We start from the raw sequence: 22916 nt of genomic DNA on the forward strand, positions 1-22916 counted from the left end.
CCTCAGTTCCCTCAGCCGCTCCTCATAAGACTTGTGCTCTAGACCCTTCACCAGCTTCATTGCTCTTCTTTGGACACGCTCCAGCACCTCAATGTCTTGTAGTGAGGGGCCAGTGCCGAGTAGAGGGGCACGATCACTTCCCTACTCCTGCTGGCCACACGGTTTCTGATACAGCCAGGATGCTGTTGACCTTCTTGGCCACCTGGGCACACTGTCGGCTCATATTCAGCCGGCTGTTGACCAACACCCCCAGATCCTTTCCCACTGGGCAGCTTTCCAGCCACTCTTCCCCAAGCCTGTAGCGTTGCATGGGGTTTTTATGACCCAAGTGCAGGACCCAGTATTTAGCCTTGTTGAATCTCATTTCTCCATGTATCTGTAAAAACAGATGCTAGTAAAGTCATAATTGTGAGATGCAGTTATGCACAACCCAGAGAAGTAACTGAAAACGTGTGAAATGTTACTGTTTTGCCACTAGAGTGGACAAAAGGACAAGAATCCTCACTCCATGTAGAATTATATATGACAGAATTAAATTCTCTTAGTGAAGGTAACCTAATGGTTTATTCACCAAAGCCAGATTTCCCATCAAGCCTCATAAAGTAGTCTTGGTGGTTTGAGTTTGTAAAGAATTCTCATCTGCATGTTCCACATGTATATTTAGTACACATGTGCCTTGTACAGAGTACTAAATTAAGGAGAAACCTGCACGTTGTTTGTGTGCCCATTCTTGAATGCCTTTGGCTCTGGACTGCGCAGACTGCAGTAGTTCTTTTTCTTTTTTTTCTTTTCCCCTGTTACTGCTACTTTCAAAGCCCAGTCTCAGACAATTATTCAATAACTCACAGTATTTTACAGAAATCTAAGTATTATGGCAACAAAGAAACATTCATCTTTGAACGTTGTTTCCAAGGCTCCATTTTTCATCTCACTCTTCACATTTTAACAGTCTCTCTTCTCAGTCTCCATCCTACATAACTTGACCTTACTGAATATATCCATGTCCATGAGTGATAGATACACCAAATCTCTAAGACTCTTGTAACTGTGAAAGTGTCTCATCTGTAACACTTTCACGTTCTAAGAAAACAAGGAGAAGAAACTGTGAGACTTGACTTCACAGTACCATCATAAGAAATAAAGCCTTCCACACTGAAGTGGACAGCCGCCTTGTACTAAAGTACAAGAAAGGGCAGGGTGCAAAAACCTTGAAGGATCTGTTCTGAAGAGTCTTCTGCTTTTGCAGCCCAAGAACAACTCCTCCACTAACTCAAAATGTAAAGAACAAAGTTCACATGCGGAGCTCTGGAAAAGGATTTCATATCCTTTTTGGTTCAGAAGTGATGTGATGGCAACAAAGCTCAGAAGGATGTCAGCCTCAAGGATGAAAGCATGGGACCAAGCTACCACCACCAGAGCAGCAAATCCACTCAAATTAACTGAATTTAATACCAGCAATTAGAGTCTGTCAAGCTCTGCAGTAGATGGAGGATTGAGCAGACAGGTTTAACCACAGGTTTTAATATGGATGCTGCATATAATACACATACATTCACGTTGGCTCAACAGTCTTTACTCACCTCATCTTGTATGTCACAAGTAATGTACAGGTAATACTAAGCACATCAAAGTCACTTAAAATATTTTAAATGTAATAGTTGAATTCTATAATTACATTCAAGTATTGGCAATGTTATAAAGTACAGGATAATCATCTTATATGTGCACATTTTATTTATGTAAAACCAAAACCCCATCACTTATCCTTGAAGAAAGTTTGTCTGTGACTAGTTGCACAAAACAACAGAGACTAGGGCAGCTTTTGGCTGGTGATACCATCAGTATATAAAGAGTGAAAGAGCAGGTCAGAACCAGCTAGAATTTTAACGGCGCCACTAAAGAGTTGGCAGGAACTACATGTTGAAGGGAAACAATCTTCACTCTATATATACTTTCAATAGGTATGCTTGTCTAGTCATGCGCATTTAGTTAGTGAATATTATACTAACATAACCCACAGAAAACAACACCAAAACTGCAGCAACAGCCATCAGGTAATTTGTATAAAGATGGAAAGATAATTATTAAGTAACCTTAAAAAAAAAAGAAACCACAAAGATGACCATTATTCTTTTAGAATCAAGTACTCAAAAGATTAAATAACAGATAATTAGAAGTATTTACAAATGACAGAAAAATGGATAGCGCAATTTTGTCTTTGACCTTGAGATTTCACATATGTTCAAATGATGAGAAGGCCAATGGCATCCTGGCCTGTATCAGAAATAGCGTGGCCAACAGGAGTAGGGAAGTGATCGTGCCCCTGTAATTTTGTCTTTGACCTTGAGATTTCACATATGTTCAAATGATAGGACTGCTTTAAAGCTATATAAAACATAGCCAGACCACACAGACTAGAGTGATGTTAAAAATTAGCAATTTGGCATTCATTTCCTAGCTTTGTTAAAAACGGCTCATATCAAAAGGTAAAACATACTTTTCAGTAATAATAACAAGAAAGTGGCAATCCTCTGTCCCGAAGAAAGCATAGAACAGTGACCCAAACCATTTTCACTAAGGAAAGGGGGTGGGGAAGTAGGGAGGGAACTCACTCCACACTCTTAAACCTTAGAAATACAAGGCAGAACTGCCACCTACTCGGGTATGTTTTATAACTGAATAAAGAAAGGCTGGGAAGAGCAGTGAAATCAGCTGAAATGCAGCTGCCACTTTTGTCAGGCAGGCACTGTTTAGCCAACATTAGCCACAGATAGTGGCTATTTTTTGTTTGTTTTTGAAAGTTAAACTCCTGTCTGACCAAGATTCACATAATACTTCAACTTTAAAAATTCCAAGGTTTCAACCTTTTCTTTGCTAAACAAATTAGCTTGAACCCAAACTCTGCAGCACTCTACATGTGTGTAAATTTGAAGGTACAATTAAACTAATCCTCAACAAAAGGGAGTAAGTTTGTTAATGAAGATTAGTATGAACTACAAAGCAATTCCCAGAGTAGTAAAAGTTTGGAGGGTTTGTATTTTAAATTCAACCACTGGACAACTATTTCATAACTATTGGCTAAAGATCACAATAAACTAACTAAATAACAAGCAAAATTTCTATACCTTTAGAGAATGAGCTAAGTTTTTCAAGAGGTACTAAGTAAGTGCTCTTCTCCACTTCCTTGTGCTCCTTTCAAAACTGCAATGCTAATAGCAAGAAGGTATTTTTCTGATAATTATTAATGAAACATTTTTTAAAAACCTTACCTCAGTTATTTTTGGAGGAGAACTGGTAGCAGGAGCACTTTCTGGCTTAGGAATGCTATCAATTAGCTCCAAGATACTTGTCAGCTTCTGGTCTGATATTTGGATAGAAAGTAAAGGCAGCTGTCCAGACAGTTTGAACCTGTTTAGTAAACAATCAAAGTTATCTTAAAACTATTTCATTCAAAATTTACACTAATTTTCTTCTGAAAAACACAGAAGTCTTCCTGGTCAGAAAATCACTCATCTAACCATTGCGTGTAATATATATATACACACACACACATATATACATTTAACTTCTGTTGCACACAGAAGAGTTACTTAACAAGCAAATATCCAGTTATTAATGTAATTTATATTTCCATTTGATACAATGTCTTGAGGATCAGCACTGCAATTAATACTAATAACCACTTCTGATTTGGCTACATAAAGCATATTTTCCTCACAATCAGGAATTGTTCCCTCGTTTGTATATTTAATTTAATTACTTATAATAAAGCACATCACTGAGCCTTTACACAGTATTTTACAGAAGATTTTTTTTTTTTGCATAAGATGTTTACAGCCCAAAACCTCAAGCAAGTATACAAATATTTCCTAGAAGTTATGTATATTTAAGCTGAGTCTAGCAGTAGTCTCATATGTCCTTTATAGGACATAAAAGAATAAAAAAAGTATTTAAAAATTAAAACAGTAAAACATATTTTAAGCCTGTTTGAATAGGCTTTGGCCAAAAAGTAGTAGAATCACTTCAAATGTAGACACTGACTTTTTAAAGACCTAAAACCCATCCCAGTTTCTCACAGAAGTAAGCAGAACAGAACTAAGCAGAAAACTGGCTCCAAGAACATTATTATGCTTTTATTACGACATCCAGTTAGAACAGATAAAGAGGTCTGTTCAATAAGACAACTGTCTCCAACAATAGGCACCAGCAGATGCTTAACACCTGGGGTGTAAGGAACAGGACCTGCTATTTCCTCCCAGTTTTCCTGTGCTTAACTCACAGCTCAAGCTTCAAAGGAACGTACAATATAATACACTGGAGAAGATGTAAGGACAAAAACCCCAAAGTTTTCAGTCACCCTCAACTAACTTTGAGACTACAAGAGTAACTGGGAAAACAGCTCTTCATACCTGTGCAAGCCAAGCACAAAGTTGTATGTGTTAAACTGTAACAGTAAGTACCTAGTTTTCTACAGTTTATTAATTTCTACACATCCTTAAATTCTTAAGGAATTAATTCTCAACTACTTTTGCCTTTTATTCTTAATTCCAGTTCTGTCAGAGAGAAATTTAGACCTTTTTTTTTTCTTTTTTCTTCTTTTATTTTCATGGAGAGGGGCAAGGTAGCAGTGTATCTGCCAGGTCTGAAAGGACCTGTCCATCTACTGCTTGAATGCTCCAATAACCTAGGACACTTAGCAATTCTCACTTCCGTTGCACTTAAACCTCCCTACAAAAATTCATGTATACTATTAAGACATTTTTGATTAATGTTTGTACAATGGACAGCCCATGCAGTTACATGGAAGGCACTTAGCAGATACAAGGCAGATAACTGCAAATAATCCCAGACTCACTACACTACTACAAAAGCTTTTAAGGTTCAGAAAACCTCTGGAAGTGGAATACAATTATTCCCCATTTGTAGAGACTGAGGGATGGAGGAGCTAAGTACTTCAATTGATGAGGAAATCTGTGCAGAAACTTCTTCCAAGTTCAGACTGTTATATTTAGAGATAAGGAAATGTTAAGGATGCCATTTTCAAAGCTGCAAATAAGTACATTCCTTCAAATTGTTTTGTTTTTGTTTTTTTTTTTAAATGAATGCTATTATATGGAAGGATGCTCTTAATACTGGTATTCTAATACTGGCTTCATACACCTTCAAAAACCAGATGACAGACTCACAGACACCTCCTTCAGAAAATGGGGCAACCATATCACAGGATAAAACAAACAATTAAAAAAACTTACACAGGCTAGAAAAATACAGAATCGTATTAGTGCTTCCAAGTGTGAAGTGACAGCAACTATAACGAGCAGTACATCCTATTCTCAGAAATGAAAGGAAGGCAGATATTCAGATCCAACCACAGAGTGAAAGCCCATTTTAAGGGTTAGGAAACATGAGCAGATGAAAATACAGGTTAACAGTGAAAGGCCCTTGATACAGTGGTCTTCAACAAATGAAAATTACATAAATTAGCATTCTCTTCAAGGCAGCCATATAGAACTGTGCCTTCCTAAACAAAGCCAGCACCAAGTCCTGGTGAATTCATTATTGCTTTTCAACAACAAAATCACAAGGAATTCAACTGGATTCAATGGTCAACCAAGGAAGTACAAACATCAAAGAATGAAAAAGATACAGACATCCAATTACCTGCTTTTAGATACCTTAAAGTAAAACAGGTGCCCTCCAAACTAAGGGACTCATTCATAAAATTCTACTACGGTAAGCAAAGCAATTTTGGTACTAGTTTTTGCTGTAGAACAAACATTTTTCCACTCACCTTTCTCAACAGAACTATGCTGTTCTACAGCACCATTCCAAACATTAATTAAAAAAAGCTCAGGAAAAATATAATGCTGTCTTTATATGCAAGCATACTTATAAAGAGTGGAATATAAAGGAATAGCTCATGTATACTAAAAATACATTCATATGTGTAACGTGAGCAATACTGATGCATAATACCCTATTCAACTATAATTACTAACATTTACAGTTTAGAGGACTTTTGCTGACACAAAAGTTATCAGTTAATTCTCATCATTTGTGCACGATGTCATCTAGAGATCACATGGGCCTAAATATTTGTACATAAACACTCATTAACTGACCATTCTTAAAAACAAAAAGAGATTATGCAGTGATAATGAGACATTTGGCATTTGAAGCTACGTTGATACTGATAGTATTGATGAGTTTGAGCAGTCAAAGCTAGAGACCAACAGAAAATAGAACATTCGTAGTTTTAATTGGTTTGGGAGGTATATAACCAAATGTAAAAATTTATCATACGATCCTAACCAGATATACATTATACAAAAGTTCATGATTTTCAGACTTCAGAATTTTAAAGAGCTCAAAGCAAGAAGGAAGAGCAGCAAGCCCTTAAAGAAAAGGTCACATCTCCACCATCAGGTAAAAAGCTGCTGTACCAGTCATTTCAAGACTGGTAGATGACTCTGGAGTACTATAATACCATCTGCAGAATACATCCTGGAAGCATTTGGAGACTGAACCAGGTACAAAATGAACAAGTTCAGCTGTTCTTGAGTCATAGTGTCAACATGCTAGATTTGAAATGGATACTTGCTCTTGTTGCAGGTTATAGTATTAGTTATGATTAGTAACTCACTGTGGTATATGCTTATCTAGTACCAAACTGCTGTCTGTGGCATTCCTAACAGTTGTAGGCAGCGCAGGCACTCAGAAAGAAGCAGCAGCTGATCTTCAAGAAATGTTACTATCTCCATGGAAAAAAAATTTGCCAATTTATAGACACAGGTAGAAACTATTTACTGTCAAGTAAGTGATTGTATGAAAATTCAGAATACAGAAATAATATCCATTAGGGAAAAATTTCCCAGAATCAGTCTAGACACATAAACTGCCAAAAGGAAAAGCACACCTGGTGGCTAAGACAGGTAGACAGGTAGTACTACAATACTGCAATAGGTATTCTCATTAAGAGCTGACACTCCTTAATCCAGGTTATACTAGCATAACTTGGAGAGATGTCGATTACAAACCTACATTAAAATGACATTGTTATATGATCACAGAAATGAAATCTCACTTTCCCTCCCTGGACTTCCTGACATAAAAAGACAGATTCCTGTGAGTTCTATTTCCCTTATCTCACCTTCTCCACCAAACAGAGAAAAAGTAAGGAGGGAAAGAATAAGATGTTTTGTAAAGTCAAGCATCAAAATTCAGAATCTGGCCTCCCAGTGTTCCAGAAGGTGGCACCATTATACCATGCAATCAATTGATCTGCGTTCACAATACACAGCACTGGTGAGGTACATTATTTTTAGGGTTTTTTTTCCCCGACTAAGCAAACCCTAGATTCTTCATAATTCTTTTATTTCATAAACTGCCTCTTGATTTTGCTGATTGTACTGAACAATTTTCTGCAATAGCCTAGGTCTATTTGTATGCCATTAATTTTCTGAAAAAATTAAAATCTGAATTTCCAACAGTGCTGAGAATGAAATAACCATATGCTAGCTTGTTGTAGCATAGGAATATGATTCTTATTAATGACTTAATAAACCAAATTACCTCGTAATGCATTAATGTGCAAGTACTTCAAAACTGATTGGATTTTTTTAGATAATAGTGTCCGTATCAGACATTAGTGAAGATGCGCTTTCCAAAATACATGCAGTTAATCTTTGCCACTTTGACTCAGTGACTTTAACATCAAAGTTTCATCATTAATAGTAACATACATTTTCTTCTGATTGAGTACAATTTCCATAACCAGTAGGTTTTTTGCTAAATAAGCCTAAGTGCAAACTCAATGCATTAAGAGCTGTTTCCCTGAGAAATGATCTCTAGTAGGTAAACAAGATGAACAACCTAAGTGAAAGAGAGGGAGTATGACAGCATGTTACTTTTCAGAATATTTTTGTGATGTTTATAAAAGAGACTTTGTAAGTTCAGATTTTTTGCTCCTCAGTATTTCCAATGAGAACTAAAATATAGCTATTAGAAAGACCTAATTAGAACAGGTATTAATATCTTTAACAAAAATCTTTAAATATATTATGCATACTTATTTTATTACAATGTAACCTTCTATCACCTCTTTAATATCTGGCAACTTCTTGGGTTTATTCTCTATTTTTCTCGATGAAGGTATTTTATTTCCAAGATTCACACATGGCTGATGTAAAATAGCACAAGTATAATTAGGTCCTTGATTTTTTCTTTTTTTCCCCTAAAAAGTCATTTACCATAAAATTTCAAAATAGGAGAAAACACATACTTGGGCATTCTTGCATCTGTAACAACCATAGCCCTGCTAAATTCCACTTTTACATCCAAGGGCTGCAAGATATGTTGAGATGAATATTTCAGCTTCCGAGCCTCTTGCCAGTTCTCATCTAGAAGAGCAAAGAAAACCTACGTTTTAAACACTGAAAGAGAGTCCTTCTCATTACATGTATCATAGAATTAAAGTATCTGATGTTAGTTAGTATATATCGCTAAAAATTGAGGTGACACAATCTCTTTTACAGCTCTACCAATACATGTATATTACACAAGATCCAAACTTCAGACATACAAGACTACTTAATAATTTCTGCCGTTCACATTTGAACAGCTACCCCATCTATGCTGCAAACTTCTAAGGGCCCAATTCTTAACATGCATGGTACTGTGAGTTTAGGCTCTGGATTCCCCTCTGGAATCAGAGGGTTAAGAATTAAATGCTTAAGATCTCTCTGGTTCTGTCTCCTTCTATATTGTTAGTTCCCAAACTACTAGTAAAAGTTTTCTTCAATAAGGGATTCTGATCCTTTCCTTACCCTCACAAAATAATCAGACCTACAACAATTTGTGGATTCTGCTTTAAATTTGGAGGGAAGCAAGGAAAAGGCACTGAAGGAAAATACCATCAATTAATTAATTACACTCCTATATTTATTATGCAGCAAATCAAATGAGACATCTTCAAAAATAAGGGATTTATTCTAAGTTTATTTATTTAGCAAAAGTTAAGGTTGGAATCTAAGGCCTAAAGATGTGTTTTGGAAATTCGTAACATCTTCATAGGACTGAGTTTAGACATGAGTTTAAAGAAGTATGTTCCAAAGATTCTCCACTGCTTCAGTTAAAAATATAAAAGGCACATCAACCATCAAAATATTTTTACTCATATAGAGAAAGATTGCTTTCATGAATACTTACCATGTTTGCTGTACAGTAACTGTATACTGCTGAGCTGGATATCAAAACTGTCATAAGCTCTTGACATTATATCTTCAATAGTGCTTTGTCCTACTTTGAGTTCTGATATACCAGAACGACTTTTGCTTTTCATCTTAAAAAGTCACAAAAAAGCATAAATCAATTCCAAAAATATTCAAAGCACTAATTCTACAAATACTTGATCCTATGACAACAAAAGATTAAATTTAAGTCCTCATTACAAGGGCACAGAGTCTTACAAATATCACAGCAGAGGAGATATCTAAAATTAGTAGCCTGTACCAAAACAAAAAATGGAGAATACTAAACTCCATTTCTTCTTCAAGGAAAGAAACAAAATAAAAAATGAACTAAAATCTATGAAGTTTTATACAATATGTTTTGTATAAAATAATTTCCTTTAATAAGTGACTCATAACCCAAAGTCTCAAACCCTTTGTAATCAGTAGAATAACTCTTTGGTTATTTAATATATAAAAATATTACTGCATTAATCACCTCAGAAACATGAAATCTGTTTTTGAATTCTGTTGAATTTAGTTGTGGCATTACCCTGTTACATATTAGTCAAACAGAGTAAAAGGGAAAAGGGGATTTGGACCGTTCATCATCAACGTTCAATGTCTTTTCTTTAATATCAGTCAATATCCCTTTGACTCAGCTTTGGGATGCCCATAAAATATTACTGCATTAATCACCTCAGAAACATGAAATCTGTTTTTGAATTCTGTTGAATTTAGTTGTGGCATTACCCTGTTACATATTAGTCAAACAGAGTAAAAGGGAAAAGGGGATTTGGACCGTTCATCATCAACGTTCAATGTCTTTTCTTTAATATCAGTCAATATCCCTTTGACTCAGCTTTGGGATGCCCATACTTCTTTGGTATTTCACATTTGTATGTGCCCTCTCTGCTATTCATCTCTGATGAACTGTGGCTGTCCTCATCCTTAAATGTCTAACAATTTTGGATCCATACCTGTTTTTGTCAAACCCAGATAATATTCAAGATAAGGTTCATAACCGTGAAACAGGTTTAAATACTAGTGTCTAAGACATAGCATTTCTTTTTCCAGTGTTACTGAACTATGACTATTTTTACATTAAAAATAACTTGCAGATTGAAAATTCAGAATTACCAAATTAATATTGCCTGTGCAACCTTAATTAAGTCCACTTATGTATCTGCATTGAGATACAGTTTTAATTTTATATGCCATTTTCCCCCCTGGGGCTTGACCTTATCCATTACATAACTGAGGGAAAAGAGACTATTTGTTTTGTCTTAAACATACTCATTCAATGAATGACCTACATCTCACTTAAGCATATGTCACCCAAAGCGAACACAGAATCATTAATCATATCCTGAGAGGCATCTAACTCTTCTCTTTTGGTATTGCCCAATTCCTTCCTCTTGCTTTCTAATTTCTATTAAAGGACAGGAACCAATCCAAGAGTCACATTCACTATGAAAATTATCCATTTCAGAAAAAAAAAATCTCACAGACCCATTTACTGGAGTCTGATTATGAAATGTATTCTTCTATGTATTATTCTGGGAGTAATTTCCCCTGGATGGAGTAGAGGAGGTGAGCTGTTCTATTCCCCTCCTCCATTAGATCTAGGAGGCTGTCTCAAGCACCCAACCAATATACAGATTGATTACTGAACTCTACAAAGTGCCCACAAATGACCAGCATTCAGAAGAGGTGGTAAAATTATTAGTCACTGAAATAAGTGATCTGGTTGTAATCCAAATTATTTTTAGTATCTACACAGCAATGTTTTTCACTAATTCCACTTTCTGAAGCACCTGATATATTCTTTTTCAACAAGGCCAAGCGCAAGGTCCTGCACCCGGGTTGGGGCAGCCCTCGGTATCAACACAGGCTGGGGGATGAAAGGATTGAGAGCAGCCCTGCCGAGAAGGACCTGGGGGTACTGGTGGATGAAAAGCTGGCCATGAGCTGGCAACGTGCGCTTGCAGCCCAGAAAGTCAACTGCATCCTGGCCTCCATCAAAAGAAGCGTGGCCAGCAAGTCGAGGGAGGTGATTCTGCCCCTCTACTCTGCTCTGGTGAGACCCCACCTGGAGTACTGTGTCCAGCTCTGGAGCCCTCAGCACAGGAAAGACACGGACCTGTTGGAGTGGGTCCAGAAGAGGGCCACAAAAATGATCAGGGGGATGGAACACCTCTCTTATGAAGCCAGGCTGAGACAGTTGGGGTCGTTCAGCCTGGAGAAGAGAAAGCTCCGGGGAGACGTTACTGCAGCCTTTCAATATATAAAAAGGGCTTCCAAGAAAGATGGAAAGAGACTTTTTAGCAGGGCCTGTTGCAATAGGACAAGGGGTAATGGTTTTAAACTAAAAGAGGGTAGATTTAGACTAGATATGAGGAAGAAATTTTTTACGCTGAGGGTGGTGAAGCACTGGAACAGGTTGCCCAGAGAAGTGGTAGATGCCCCATCCCTGGAAACATTCCAGGTCAGGTTGGACGGGGCTCTGAGCAACCTGATCTAGTTGAAGATGTCCCTGCCCAGGGCAGGGGGGTTGGACTAGATGACCTTTAGAGGTTGCTTCCAACCCAAACTATTCTATGATTCTAACTGAAACCCACATGCTCAGAAAGTCAGTCTGTGACAGAGACATAGAAAACTTACTTCACTGTAGCAAGGTTTTAAGCTTTGAAACAAATTCTTATTAAAAAGCAGATAAGGCAATGTAAACAGATAGTAAGTGGCAGAATCATTCTTAGCCAGAGTACAAGTAAAAAAAAAAAATTAAATTGCCTGTATACATGTAATACTATTCACACTGACAGAACACAAGTTCACCAATGAGTAAGATTGCTAATAATATACAGAAACAGTCTCTTCTATGATTTTATAGTGCTAAATTATAATTTTAAATACATCATTAAACTACCTTTTTGACTTTTCCCTTGCATGAAGTATCTCAAACATATCTCTAATTTTATCCAAGTTATTTTATAAATTGCCAATATGTTTACTTTTCTCGTTTTAAAGTAAACTGAATGTCCAAAAAGTAATTGATAACACAAATAATACTAATATTAAAAATAAGAAGACCATTTAATCATGTAAGTGAAAAGTTTACTATTTTATATTCTAGGGTAAAAAAATCGTTAGACATTTTCCACGTAACAGTTCAAAGCATCAACAGTGGTTTTATTCCAAGGGAGTATTATTTTCTAACAATTCTTTTGGGTAGAAAGAATCTACTGAGAAGAGTTCAATAACTTCTGCCTTCACTGGAAAGCAATTTAAAATTATGACCTAATACATAAACTGCAAGAGGAAGTTACTTAGCCAGGACCACAAAATACAAATTAAGAAACCGGACATTACATAAAAGCTGAACTATCATTTTCAGTAAGTTACTTCATTAGGTAAATACATACCTTAAGACTACCAAGATCCAGAAGTAGTAAATTGGACGTACAGTCATAGAAACCTTTTTGTGGAACAATGATGTATGAAGCCATGAGGTTAATTTTTAGGTCAAGAACCTTCTGGGTTTCAATAACATACAACAAACCTGAAAAATAATATAATTAGTAAATATATACAAAGTAATCCATACAGAAGCTACGGAATTAAAAGAAGCTATAAAAAGAAATTCAAGTCTAACTTTAAATGAGCTGTGAATGCTAGAAAACTAAGTTTAATTGGAAGTACAGATGCTCTTCAAATTTCTTCTGAACCAATAATTATAGGTAGTCTTTAAAGAAGCACCAAGTAGATGAAATGATGACAGCAAACAATGCTAATGGACAAGTAGAGACAGCAACACGACACATGCAAATCCAAAAAAGTTTCATACTGACCAGAGATGAAATGAGAAGCACTGGAATGTGTACTGCAACTTGACAATTGCTGAGTTAACCCACTGTGCTTTGCAGATTCAGAGATTCAGAAATTTAATTGTTCTAGAAGTTCATATTGGGAGTATCCAACTGCACTAGCCAAACTGCTAGTGTTGTTACTACTGAGATACTGAAGTTTACACTGATTCTGCTGACAAGCATCTCCATCTTGAGATGCTGAAGACCCGCAAATACAAGGTCTTACAAAAATTCTGTCTATAAATCATGCAACTAGTTGGGAAATTCAGACTGTCAGAACATTTGAGATCAAATTCTGGTTTTTTGCTCATCTGAAGAGGAATGAATGGTCTTGCTTCAAGTTAGCACTGAAAACTGCCTTAGGATGCAGCCACAACCCATTAAATATTTACCAGGTGCAACAAGCTGATGATCACAGAAGCAGAGACAATGAATTATGAAGATGACAACATCACACTGCAGCACACCCACATTGGTAAGAAAGCAATTAAAACTTTTCCAATATTATCAACGGTTGTCCTGCCACAGGAGAGCTACATTAGTCAATGGAGAACTGGATGGCAACCACATTTCAGGATTTGCAAGATAAAATAACTTGGATTAATAAAAAGATTAATATTTTTTCAGTTTTCAATGCTTAACCGTATTTGAGTGATATAGAAAGTTCAAGAAAAGAGTTTCTTTTTTCCTTCATTTTGGAAGAGAATGTAGTTAAGTTCATAAATTGAACTCTGGGAAACTAAGCTTTTGTAATGTATTTTAGTGGTGCTGAAAATCATAACTATTTTGGTGTAGCAAGTTCCTTCACTTCTAGGGTTCACAGTTCCCCAGTATTTTCCAGCTATCTTCTACTGCTTGAAAGAAAACTGTTAAGAATTCTTTCCTGAGAAGGACTGCAAGTCTGAACATATTAATTACATTGATATGATTCAATTTTTTTAATTCTACCTCTGAGATTAACGTAGTTCCCTGTAACAGAATATTCTGCAGATCAAATCTTCTTCCCCTGGTAATTTTGTAAGTCTCAGCCAAGATTTTACAAGCAATGCACAGCATATTTTTAGAAATTTCCATCAGGCTTCTCATCTGTGAGTGGAACAAGCTTTTAGATTACTATGGGCTACTCAGCATTCTTGTGAAGGTTAAGAATCATTGGATATACCTTTAAAGTAATGCTATGCTTAAATTATAATAGACACATAGCATGATTTCATATTTCCACAAAAAAAAGAATCATGATCAGAACCAGAGTATTTGGTGGTAATGAGCAGAGAACCAAGCATATTGAATCTAAGCAAAGTTTTATACAATTAATCTCAGGAATGACCCGTGGTATCAATATATTCAGTATTGCTGGAGAAGTTTCTGATAGAAAAGACAAGCAAGTTGATCCACCTAACTTTGACTGGTTAATCTGACATTAGTCCTTAATTAAACAGTTCAGTCAAAGAAGAACTAATGAATAGAAATATATTTGATCTCTGATTTCATTCCTGATACTAGCTTGATAAAAGCAACCGATTAAATATACATTATGCTTGAGTTTGCTGTAACTTCTTTCACTTATTATCACCAAGTATTCAGATTTTTTAAAGGTACAATTTAAATATTAATAGGTTACAAATTTAAATGAGGTTAAAAAAAACATTCATTGATTCTTTGTTTTCCTTTTAAAAAGAATTTATATTTGAAATATCCCCTTAGCATCCTCTCCCATCCACAGTCAGAGACAGGACACTGCGCTGGACACACCTCTGATCTAGAAAGCCTTAGACATCCTTACTGGAACAAGTTAATTCCACAAATCTCAGTCTTAAAAGTATTCACCATTTTCATTCATATGTCAAAACATCTCTAGAGATAAAAGGCTAGGATGAAATGAAAATTACAGGAATAGCTTTAATGCTGAGTAACTGGAAGACAGATAAATATAGTTTATATGACTTGATCTGAGTCAATCCAGATCAAAATCAACATTCATGGAGGAATAAAGTGGAAAACAGTTTAGACAAAGGCAGATAGTGTCCTGAAAAGCAACAACTGTGGAAAGGATTTAGGGATTTCATTAGAGGACCAATATCTCAGCACCAGTTTTTAAAGAGTATGAAACAATTAAGGCCATTTAGATACTCAGATGAACAAAACAGAGAAGTTGGAAGTAACAAACTGTTTTTAATTCTGCATGGAGTACAACAGAATAAATACTAAAATACTACCTCACGGTGTGGAACATATTTTACATAGAAAGTTGAAGTTGAAAAAGATACAGACATAAAATTATCCAATACCTAGAACAAATGCCTTGTAATGAGATTGAAGAATTCAACTTATTTAGGTGTTGTGTTAGAAAGCTATGACTTGGATCCATGCACCTCCATATGGAAAGATATAATATTTTCATAATCCTAGGATCTAAAATTTGTCTGAGTGTGCAATTCGAGGAGCATGCAGCACTTGCCTGTTGATGTTTTTTCACGGAACTCTTCAAGCTTCATCAGAGTTGCTGATGTCAACTGCTCTAAATGTACATCTTTCGGAGGCCTGAAGAAATCTACTAAGCTATTTATTGTCATCTGTTAAAATAAAGCAAAAATTATAATGGCAAATTTACTATTAAGTAAGATTTTTCAAGAATTATATCTTATTCAAATATTTACTTACTGCATCATATACTATTTCCAGCGGCTGTGATTCTATTCTAAGCCTTTGATCTGCTTTCTCATCCAAAGGATTAGTCTCAAACATTATGCTTAAGAGTGAAGTACTCTTGTCTGAGTAGACTGTTCGAGAAGATAGGAGACAGGGTGTACACTTTTCTCGGGACATGCCTGTAACTTCAAGTGAGGTAATTTTTGTTTCAAATCTGTAAAGAAAGGTAACAGCATGTTCAGATGTAATATCCATCTGGCTAGGTACAATTAGATGGTAAGAGTACAGGAATGAGCTGAAAGAAACAAAACCAAAACCAAAACAACAACAACAACAACAACAACAACAACAACAACAACAACAACAACAACAACAACAACAACAACAACAACAACAACAACAACAACAACAACAACAACAACAACAACAACAACAACAACAACAACAACAACAACAACAACAACAACAACAACAACAACAACAACAACAACAACAACAACAACAACAACAACAACAACAACAACAACAACGTATACGTATCTCTACCCTACCTCAAATAAAAATAGCTTAGTCTAAGGATATAACACATATATCCATGCGTTAACTGTTTTCCATTTCATTATCTTCTGTCTCTATTACCCACCCTTGAGTAAATAAGAAAGGGGGTCCAAGTTATTCACCTCATACACTTTTCATGAGGACAGGTGTCAGGGCAGGGAAGAGACATGCAAATGGGAATTCTGCAGTATAAGCTCAGGAATTAGACGCCACAGTTTACACTGGGGAACAGAGATACAGCAGAGAGGGAAGGGTTCCAGTGCAGAGAAGTAAAAAAACCACCACAAGAGAAGCACAAGATTAATAGCCTCGTTACTCTGAGGAAGTATTTTTTAGGTGTTGGATTTATTTTTTTTCAATACTCTGTCCACCTCTTTAACAGCTCTCAGTTGAAGATCTTTATCTCCCAACACTCAAAGTGTTTCACTGTAAAAATATAACATTTTCTTCCCTTTTTCTCAGTATGGTAGCATTATTAGGGCCATTTAGATGCACAGGGAAACAAACAGAAAAGCTGCAAGCAAAACTTAAAAAAAATTATGCATAAAACTCAGTAAGATCAATAGTATCTTAGTATCATACATAGATTATACTAATATGCCCCAAACTGGAGGGCACAAGGTTTAAAAATTTTTAAAGTCATTACATTTGAAATGAAAATAAAATATTTCATATCACTGCTTTTCATCATCTACTGTTAGAGCACAGAATCAAGCCAAAATCACCAGTTACAGCTTTCTTCTGCAAATCTAAAAGCTCAACTGAAAAATCAAGAACTTTTCAGTCATGTTAAATGCCTACACGCAAGCGGTTATGAGATTGCCTTGCTCAGACTAAGTTTCAAAAAGAGTAACAGTCACTTTTCGAAGCAAGAAACAAGTTAGTAACTGGATTTCTTGTACACAACAATGATAAGCTGAAAAAAGGGAGAAAATCTGTATTGGCACAAAAAATTCTGAAGACGGAGAGAATTTAATCATGGAAACAGTATCCATTCACTTTGTCCATCAGTTGCAGGATGATTCTACTCCCAAACTGCACAAGAAATGACAGTGAAAAATGGAAGTTAAACATCATAACAGAGCCTTAAAATGCCTATTAGCCATCACCAACATTTCATGAGGAGCGAAAACAGTTTGATAGAGAAAGTTCACCTTATTGCTTGTGCACCTGGTCGTTGGGTAAATACTGTACTCAAGCCAGTTAATGCAAATTTTACCAGCTCAGGAGTTTGCTTGTTTTCTCTTATTGATATAGACATGCTTAATAACTTCACAGAGAACTTCATGGCTTCATACTAGATATGCAGGAAAAATAACAACAGTGGATTATAAAATATGTTAATATATATTTCAATAGAGTTTATGAAGAGATTAAAACCACAAATACCAGTTTGATACTATTTTTCTAGTGCTATAAATAGCTTGTATCATAGCTGGTGTAAAAGTAATTCCCAAATAGTTATTACGAAGAGGCAGGGTTAGAGTAAGAGTAGACTATGCTTACAAACATATGTCTTTGATGTCTCTACATCACATTGTGAGATAAAGGGCCTCTGACGTAGAGCTGGAAAGCAGTCCATTGTACCATGAACGGTATCTCACATAAAGATGACTTATCAGACTATTTCTGAATGGTTCAAAAATGTTGCTCTTCCCCACTAGTCCTTCAATCACTTCTTTCTTATATACTCACCTACCTTACCTAATCTACTATCACTCATATTTAATACTCCAGTGAGTCACTTAGTGCACTATCTTAAAAAGTTTCTGAATATTGTAAGAGGAACTATGAAGCATTTCATAACTTAAACGATACACTACTTATATGATTTTATTCTAGCTTGAGCAAGCAAAATTTCATCCTGAACTTTTTCAGAATATCCGAAGTAAGCTCTATAACCACTCTCCTGAAATTACATCTAAGGATGCTCTGTTCTGCACAAAGCCAGCATGCAGTAACTTCATTAAAAAGTATCAGAACAATATTCAAATGTAAAGACAGAGCTTCAAGTAATTTTAAAAGTGATTTCCTAGAATCTTTAGATTTTTACTGGTAGATAAAGCTACCAATTGTTTGGTATCATAGTCTGTTATGACTTACTGATTTTGGAAGGGTTGGATCCACAGCTGTTTCACTATATCCAATTGCAGCATAAAGTTTAGCCTTCTCTTCACGTGTCATCAGCTCTTCAAGACCTGTCACATTGCAAGAGGTTAGTTAAACTCAATATAGGTATCTGAAAAATGCAAATACTATTACACACTTTCCAGTGCTTGGTAGGTCTATAACATACAGTAGATACTGTCAACATTGTCCTGAATTAGCAAAAGCAAAAACCCTGAGGTTTAAGGCAAAGTCTTGAGTGTCCCAAAACATGCTTTAAAATGCAGTTATACTTTTATTCTGACCTACTCTATATCCTAGCTTGCTAACAATAGAAGCAACCTTTTTAATTTACTTTCCATGTTCCACAACCCTTACTAGGTGCCCTGTACTTAGGTGAACCAAACTCTAATACACTGCATGAAATAGCCAAATTATAAAATGAAGGGAAATAAAATTGTTTACATTCCATTAACTGTTACTGTCTTCTAGCACTTTCTTCAAATCCCCATACACAGTACACCATACAGACAATTGCGAAAACTGTGGCAGGAGAAAGCACAAATTGAAGACAGTTCAGAAGGAGCTATGGAAGGCATTGTAAGATACCTCTGTAACGTGCAATTAACAACTTCATCAGCAAAAAAAGGCCAAGAGAAAATGTAAACACCAATAATCCGATAGCCCCAATATTAAAAAAATCCAAAGTTCCATTGCTAGGGACCTATTATTCTAATAAGTAATTTTTAATAATAGAAAAAAATACCAATAAATAAACATACTTGAACCCTTTACTTCTTGTTTTTCTTCATTCTTTTTTTCACCTGACCAGCTCCATATCCAACTAAACCAGCCACCACCATTTTCATCATCTTGTTTTACTCCTGGTCTGAAGATTTTGAATCCAGCCTTAGTTGCCTGAAATTTAAAAAAACTCTCAAACAAGTCATTTTCTTCATGCGTCTTTCTTCATTTTCTTAAGAGAAATATAGATCCAAGACATGCTCTAACACATCAAAACATCATTAGACAACCATTGAAAAGGCAATGTTATTTTTTATTTTTCTTCTAATAACTTTTTCAAGTACACAGTGCATCATCAGACCAATTCTCACTTGCATAAAATCAACCACCTTTATGAGCAAGCAAAAGGTAGGTGATTTTAAGTCAATACATGTTTAGCAGATTTTCTCTCTAGCTCTCACCACCAAAAAAAAAAAATTCCACAACATTACATAGTGCTCTACAGTACAACAATACACTTATAAGGAATCATCAAAATTAAATAGCCAGCACAAGCCAAATTTTAAATGATCCCTATATTTTTCATTTCAAAATAGGTCTTCAAAGCAATAATTAAAAAAAAAATCATTGCTCTTGTAATAGAATATTTACTCTAAGGAATATAGCAAACTATTCCTGGATCCGATACATATAGCTATAACAGTAGGAAAACCCTCCCTTCTACCACATTCACTATTTCAACTACTAGGGGATGTCCTGGCTGATGCCAGTGATGATTCCAATACTGGGTCCTCACAGAAAGTGCAAACTACATCCAGACTTGACCACTGAAAGTTTGGCATAAGGGATAGCAAACAACCATCAAGCAATCTAAGAGACAGAGGAGTTCTCAAAACTGTAGTGGATCACACAAACTAATTATTTTTCTTCATCACTAATATGACCTGAAGAGATATAAACACTTGCAGGCAAGACCTGAATTTAGAGATGCCTTGGTGAATGGGATACCCAAAGTGACTGAGACAGGGATCCCTTCTCAGCATTCAAAAAACCCTAGATGTCCGCAACACAACTAGGGAAAACAGCCTGCTACAAATCAGAACTTTTTAGGGACTTGTCACATCTATCCACCTACAGGCCAATGGAAGGCAGGACTCACCACGAAAACATAAAGGCTTCTGAACTGACACTATTGATTTACCTCAGATGGATGATGCAGAATGTCAGCTAAACAACACAAGGCCTCAAAAAGTTTGAACAAAATCCTCCAAAGTCCTCTTTATAAAGGATAACAAGTCATCAAGCAGATGTTACAGAGCAAACGGTCCAAGAAAAGAATGGACAGAGCCTGAGAAAAAAGGGCTGTTAAACCTCTGAAATTAGAGGTTTCTAGGACACCAAGGAGTTGGTGTTGAAGGACAAATGTCATGGAGAAAAAGAAGTGATGCTTAAAGCTATGACTGTCAACATGTCTGAGGCAGCAGCTGGCACCAGAGTCCAAGGTAAGAAAGGCTACAGACAGAAGAGAGGGGAACCGTACTTCTGCAAGGATGAAGAACACATTTGTGCAGTACGGGAACTAAATAAATTTCCTGAAGAAATCCTGTTGAGCTTTCCCCGTCCTCCATTTACAATGGTTTAGTATTGAATACAGTCATAGTCTGTGGAAAGATTACTCTGCAAGGTAAACTGTTTTGACCAAAAGAAAGGGAGAACCAAGAGCGTCGTCCTGTATTCTGATTCAGGTGAAGCGTCTATATTCTCTAGATTGAAAGCACAAAACATCTCAAGCTATCTGATACAGAGACTTGATGCTTAGCTCACTGAAGCTGGTGTTTGGTGCTTAGGGCACTAGTGATGAAGATTAAAAAGTGGCCTAAGGTTTGCAATATAAGGTTTGGTTCTTGCTACAAAGCTCCCAGAAAATAAGATGGTACTTTGTTCACAAATGTGAGTTCCGGGGAGCAGAACTCTAGAGCAAAGCAAGCCCTTGAAATTCAACTCTAAGGTATGTTGTTTTTAAAAAAAAAGCTTACAAAACAGTAGGGTCCTTTATCTGGCTTTACTCAGCCCACAACTAAAGGGTGCTCCTTTAAATTCCTAGTAGACTTACGGCTAACTGTCAGGATACCAAGCTAGTAGTAGATCTGCCTCTTACAAGTCCTTTGAGACCTTTTTCAGATGTATGACCTGGTAACAGTAAGACAGATGGGTTCTGACAGATAGATGGAGGTTGAACATGATTTAGAATCACTGTGACCTGATTTTCAATACTTAGAAATAAATTCAGAGAGTTAGCTAGCAGATCTTCCAAGATGCTTTTCTAACACTTTTCAAATCCAAGGTTTAAAGCCCAAACAAATGAAAATTCATTTGCTTGCAACCTACTTCTAAGCACTACAGAAACCTATCTTAAAACTCAGTCCTGGAAAATGGTCAGGACATATGACATAACCTTTTGCTAGCAGCATGGTCACACTGAAGAAAAGAAGAATAAAACTAGACAGGAAATTCTTTAGGATCTCCCTTACCTTATAAGAAATAGGAGGAAAAAGATAAAACCAAAAGAAACTATATGCTATACAAAACAAACACATGCCAAAATTAAATGAGAACTGAAACAAAACAAAAAAACCCTTCTTGTGAAAAGCACTCCAATTCAGCCAAACAACTGAAGGGGAGGGATATGAATGTGTGTTCTGGTTCTGTAAAAGTCTGAATAATGATCATACAAGCATCCAAATGTGGGTGTACATACAGACAACTAGAAGGAAAAGACCCCCCACATTTATCGATTCCTGTTTAGAGTTTTGGTTTAGAAGCACCACATCTATCACTGCAGCATTTGCATTCATACCATACTTAATATACTCCACAAAAAAAAAAAAAAATTTCTTTCAAGCACAGCCATAAGAAATGATTGACATTCATGAAGTTTAATTATCAATACATTATTTCAGATTCTAAACTTCATATTCTGCTTACTTTTAGTCACATTGATTATTAATGGAGAAAGACCACTTCACAGATTTCAGAAAACCTACACAGATTTCACTTCAGTCTCCTGGAATGATGCTCAGACACTACAGTGAAAACTAAGCAGTACACTAACCTAGGAAAAACAAGGTTAACAAATTAAGTGTAACTACTCAAGTCACATTCTGTTGCCTAATTGTGATTATCTACTTAAATGTATTCTGCATTTGCTGTATTCTGAATAACATTTGCAAATAGTAACAAAAGGTCAACTTACTACATATACAGGTGTTCAGCCTACATAATAGAGTATCAGGAAGGAAAGGAATAAACTAATAGTCTAGGCTGTTGGGGGACAGGGGGGTGCGGGGGAAAAAAGCCTGAAGCTTTGGGTATAATCGCTTCCAACTTGACTTATCCTGTCATCCTTTGACCATATTTTCCACAGTAGATCTTCCTCACCAAAAGTGGAAAGAAATTTATCCAGATCAGTTATTCTGAAGAAGCAGTATATGGAGCTATTTAGTTTTTGCTTAATTACAAGCGGAAACTAACTATGCCTTATAATAACAAATGCAAAATAAAAGGAAAATAGAAAGACTGTATGATGCACAACTCAATCACTAGAACTAAAGTGCATCAGCGTAAAATCTCCATAACCTCATGTTGCAGTTACTCTTAGACTCGCTGTCGTGGTTTAACCTCAGTCGGCAACTGGGCAACCCAGCCGCTCGCTCCCTCTCCCCCCCCCCGGTGGGATGGGGGAGAGAATCGGAAGGGTAAAAGT

General features: G+C 36.1%; 1 protein-coding gene across 1 annotated transcript in view; it reads right to left on the reverse strand.

Moving 5' to 3' along the window:
* The window catches only part of VPS13A (vacuolar protein sorting 13 homolog A), a 108014-nt gene that overhangs the window by 73582 nt on the left and 11516 nt on the right, over positions 1 to 22916 (reverse strand). The window contains exons 15-23 of the mRNA XM_009285294.1: positions 19192 to 19327; positions 18407 to 18501; positions 17458 to 17600; positions 15758 to 15959; positions 15555 to 15669; positions 12653 to 12789; positions 9208 to 9340; positions 8282 to 8399; positions 3270 to 3408 (exon numbers count right to left, since the gene is read on the reverse strand). Of these exons, the coding sequence (XP_009283569.1) occupies positions 3270 to 3408; positions 8282 to 8399; positions 9208 to 9340; positions 12653 to 12789; positions 15555 to 15669; positions 15758 to 15959; positions 17458 to 17600; positions 18407 to 18501; positions 19192 to 19327 (1218 nt within the window). The remainder of the gene's footprint in view (positions 1 to 3269; positions 3409 to 8281; positions 8400 to 9207; positions 9341 to 12652; positions 12790 to 15554; positions 15670 to 15757; positions 15960 to 17457; positions 17601 to 18406; positions 18502 to 19191; positions 19328 to 22916) is intronic.

The sequence above is a fragment of the Aptenodytes forsteri genome, unplaced genomic scaffold, assembly GCF_000699145.1.
Source record: "Aptenodytes forsteri isolate BGI_AS27 unplaced genomic scaffold, ASM69914v1 Scaffold151, whole genome shotgun sequence".
Classification (NCBI taxonomy): Eukaryota; Metazoa; Chordata; class Aves; order Sphenisciformes; family Spheniscidae; genus Aptenodytes; species Aptenodytes forsteri.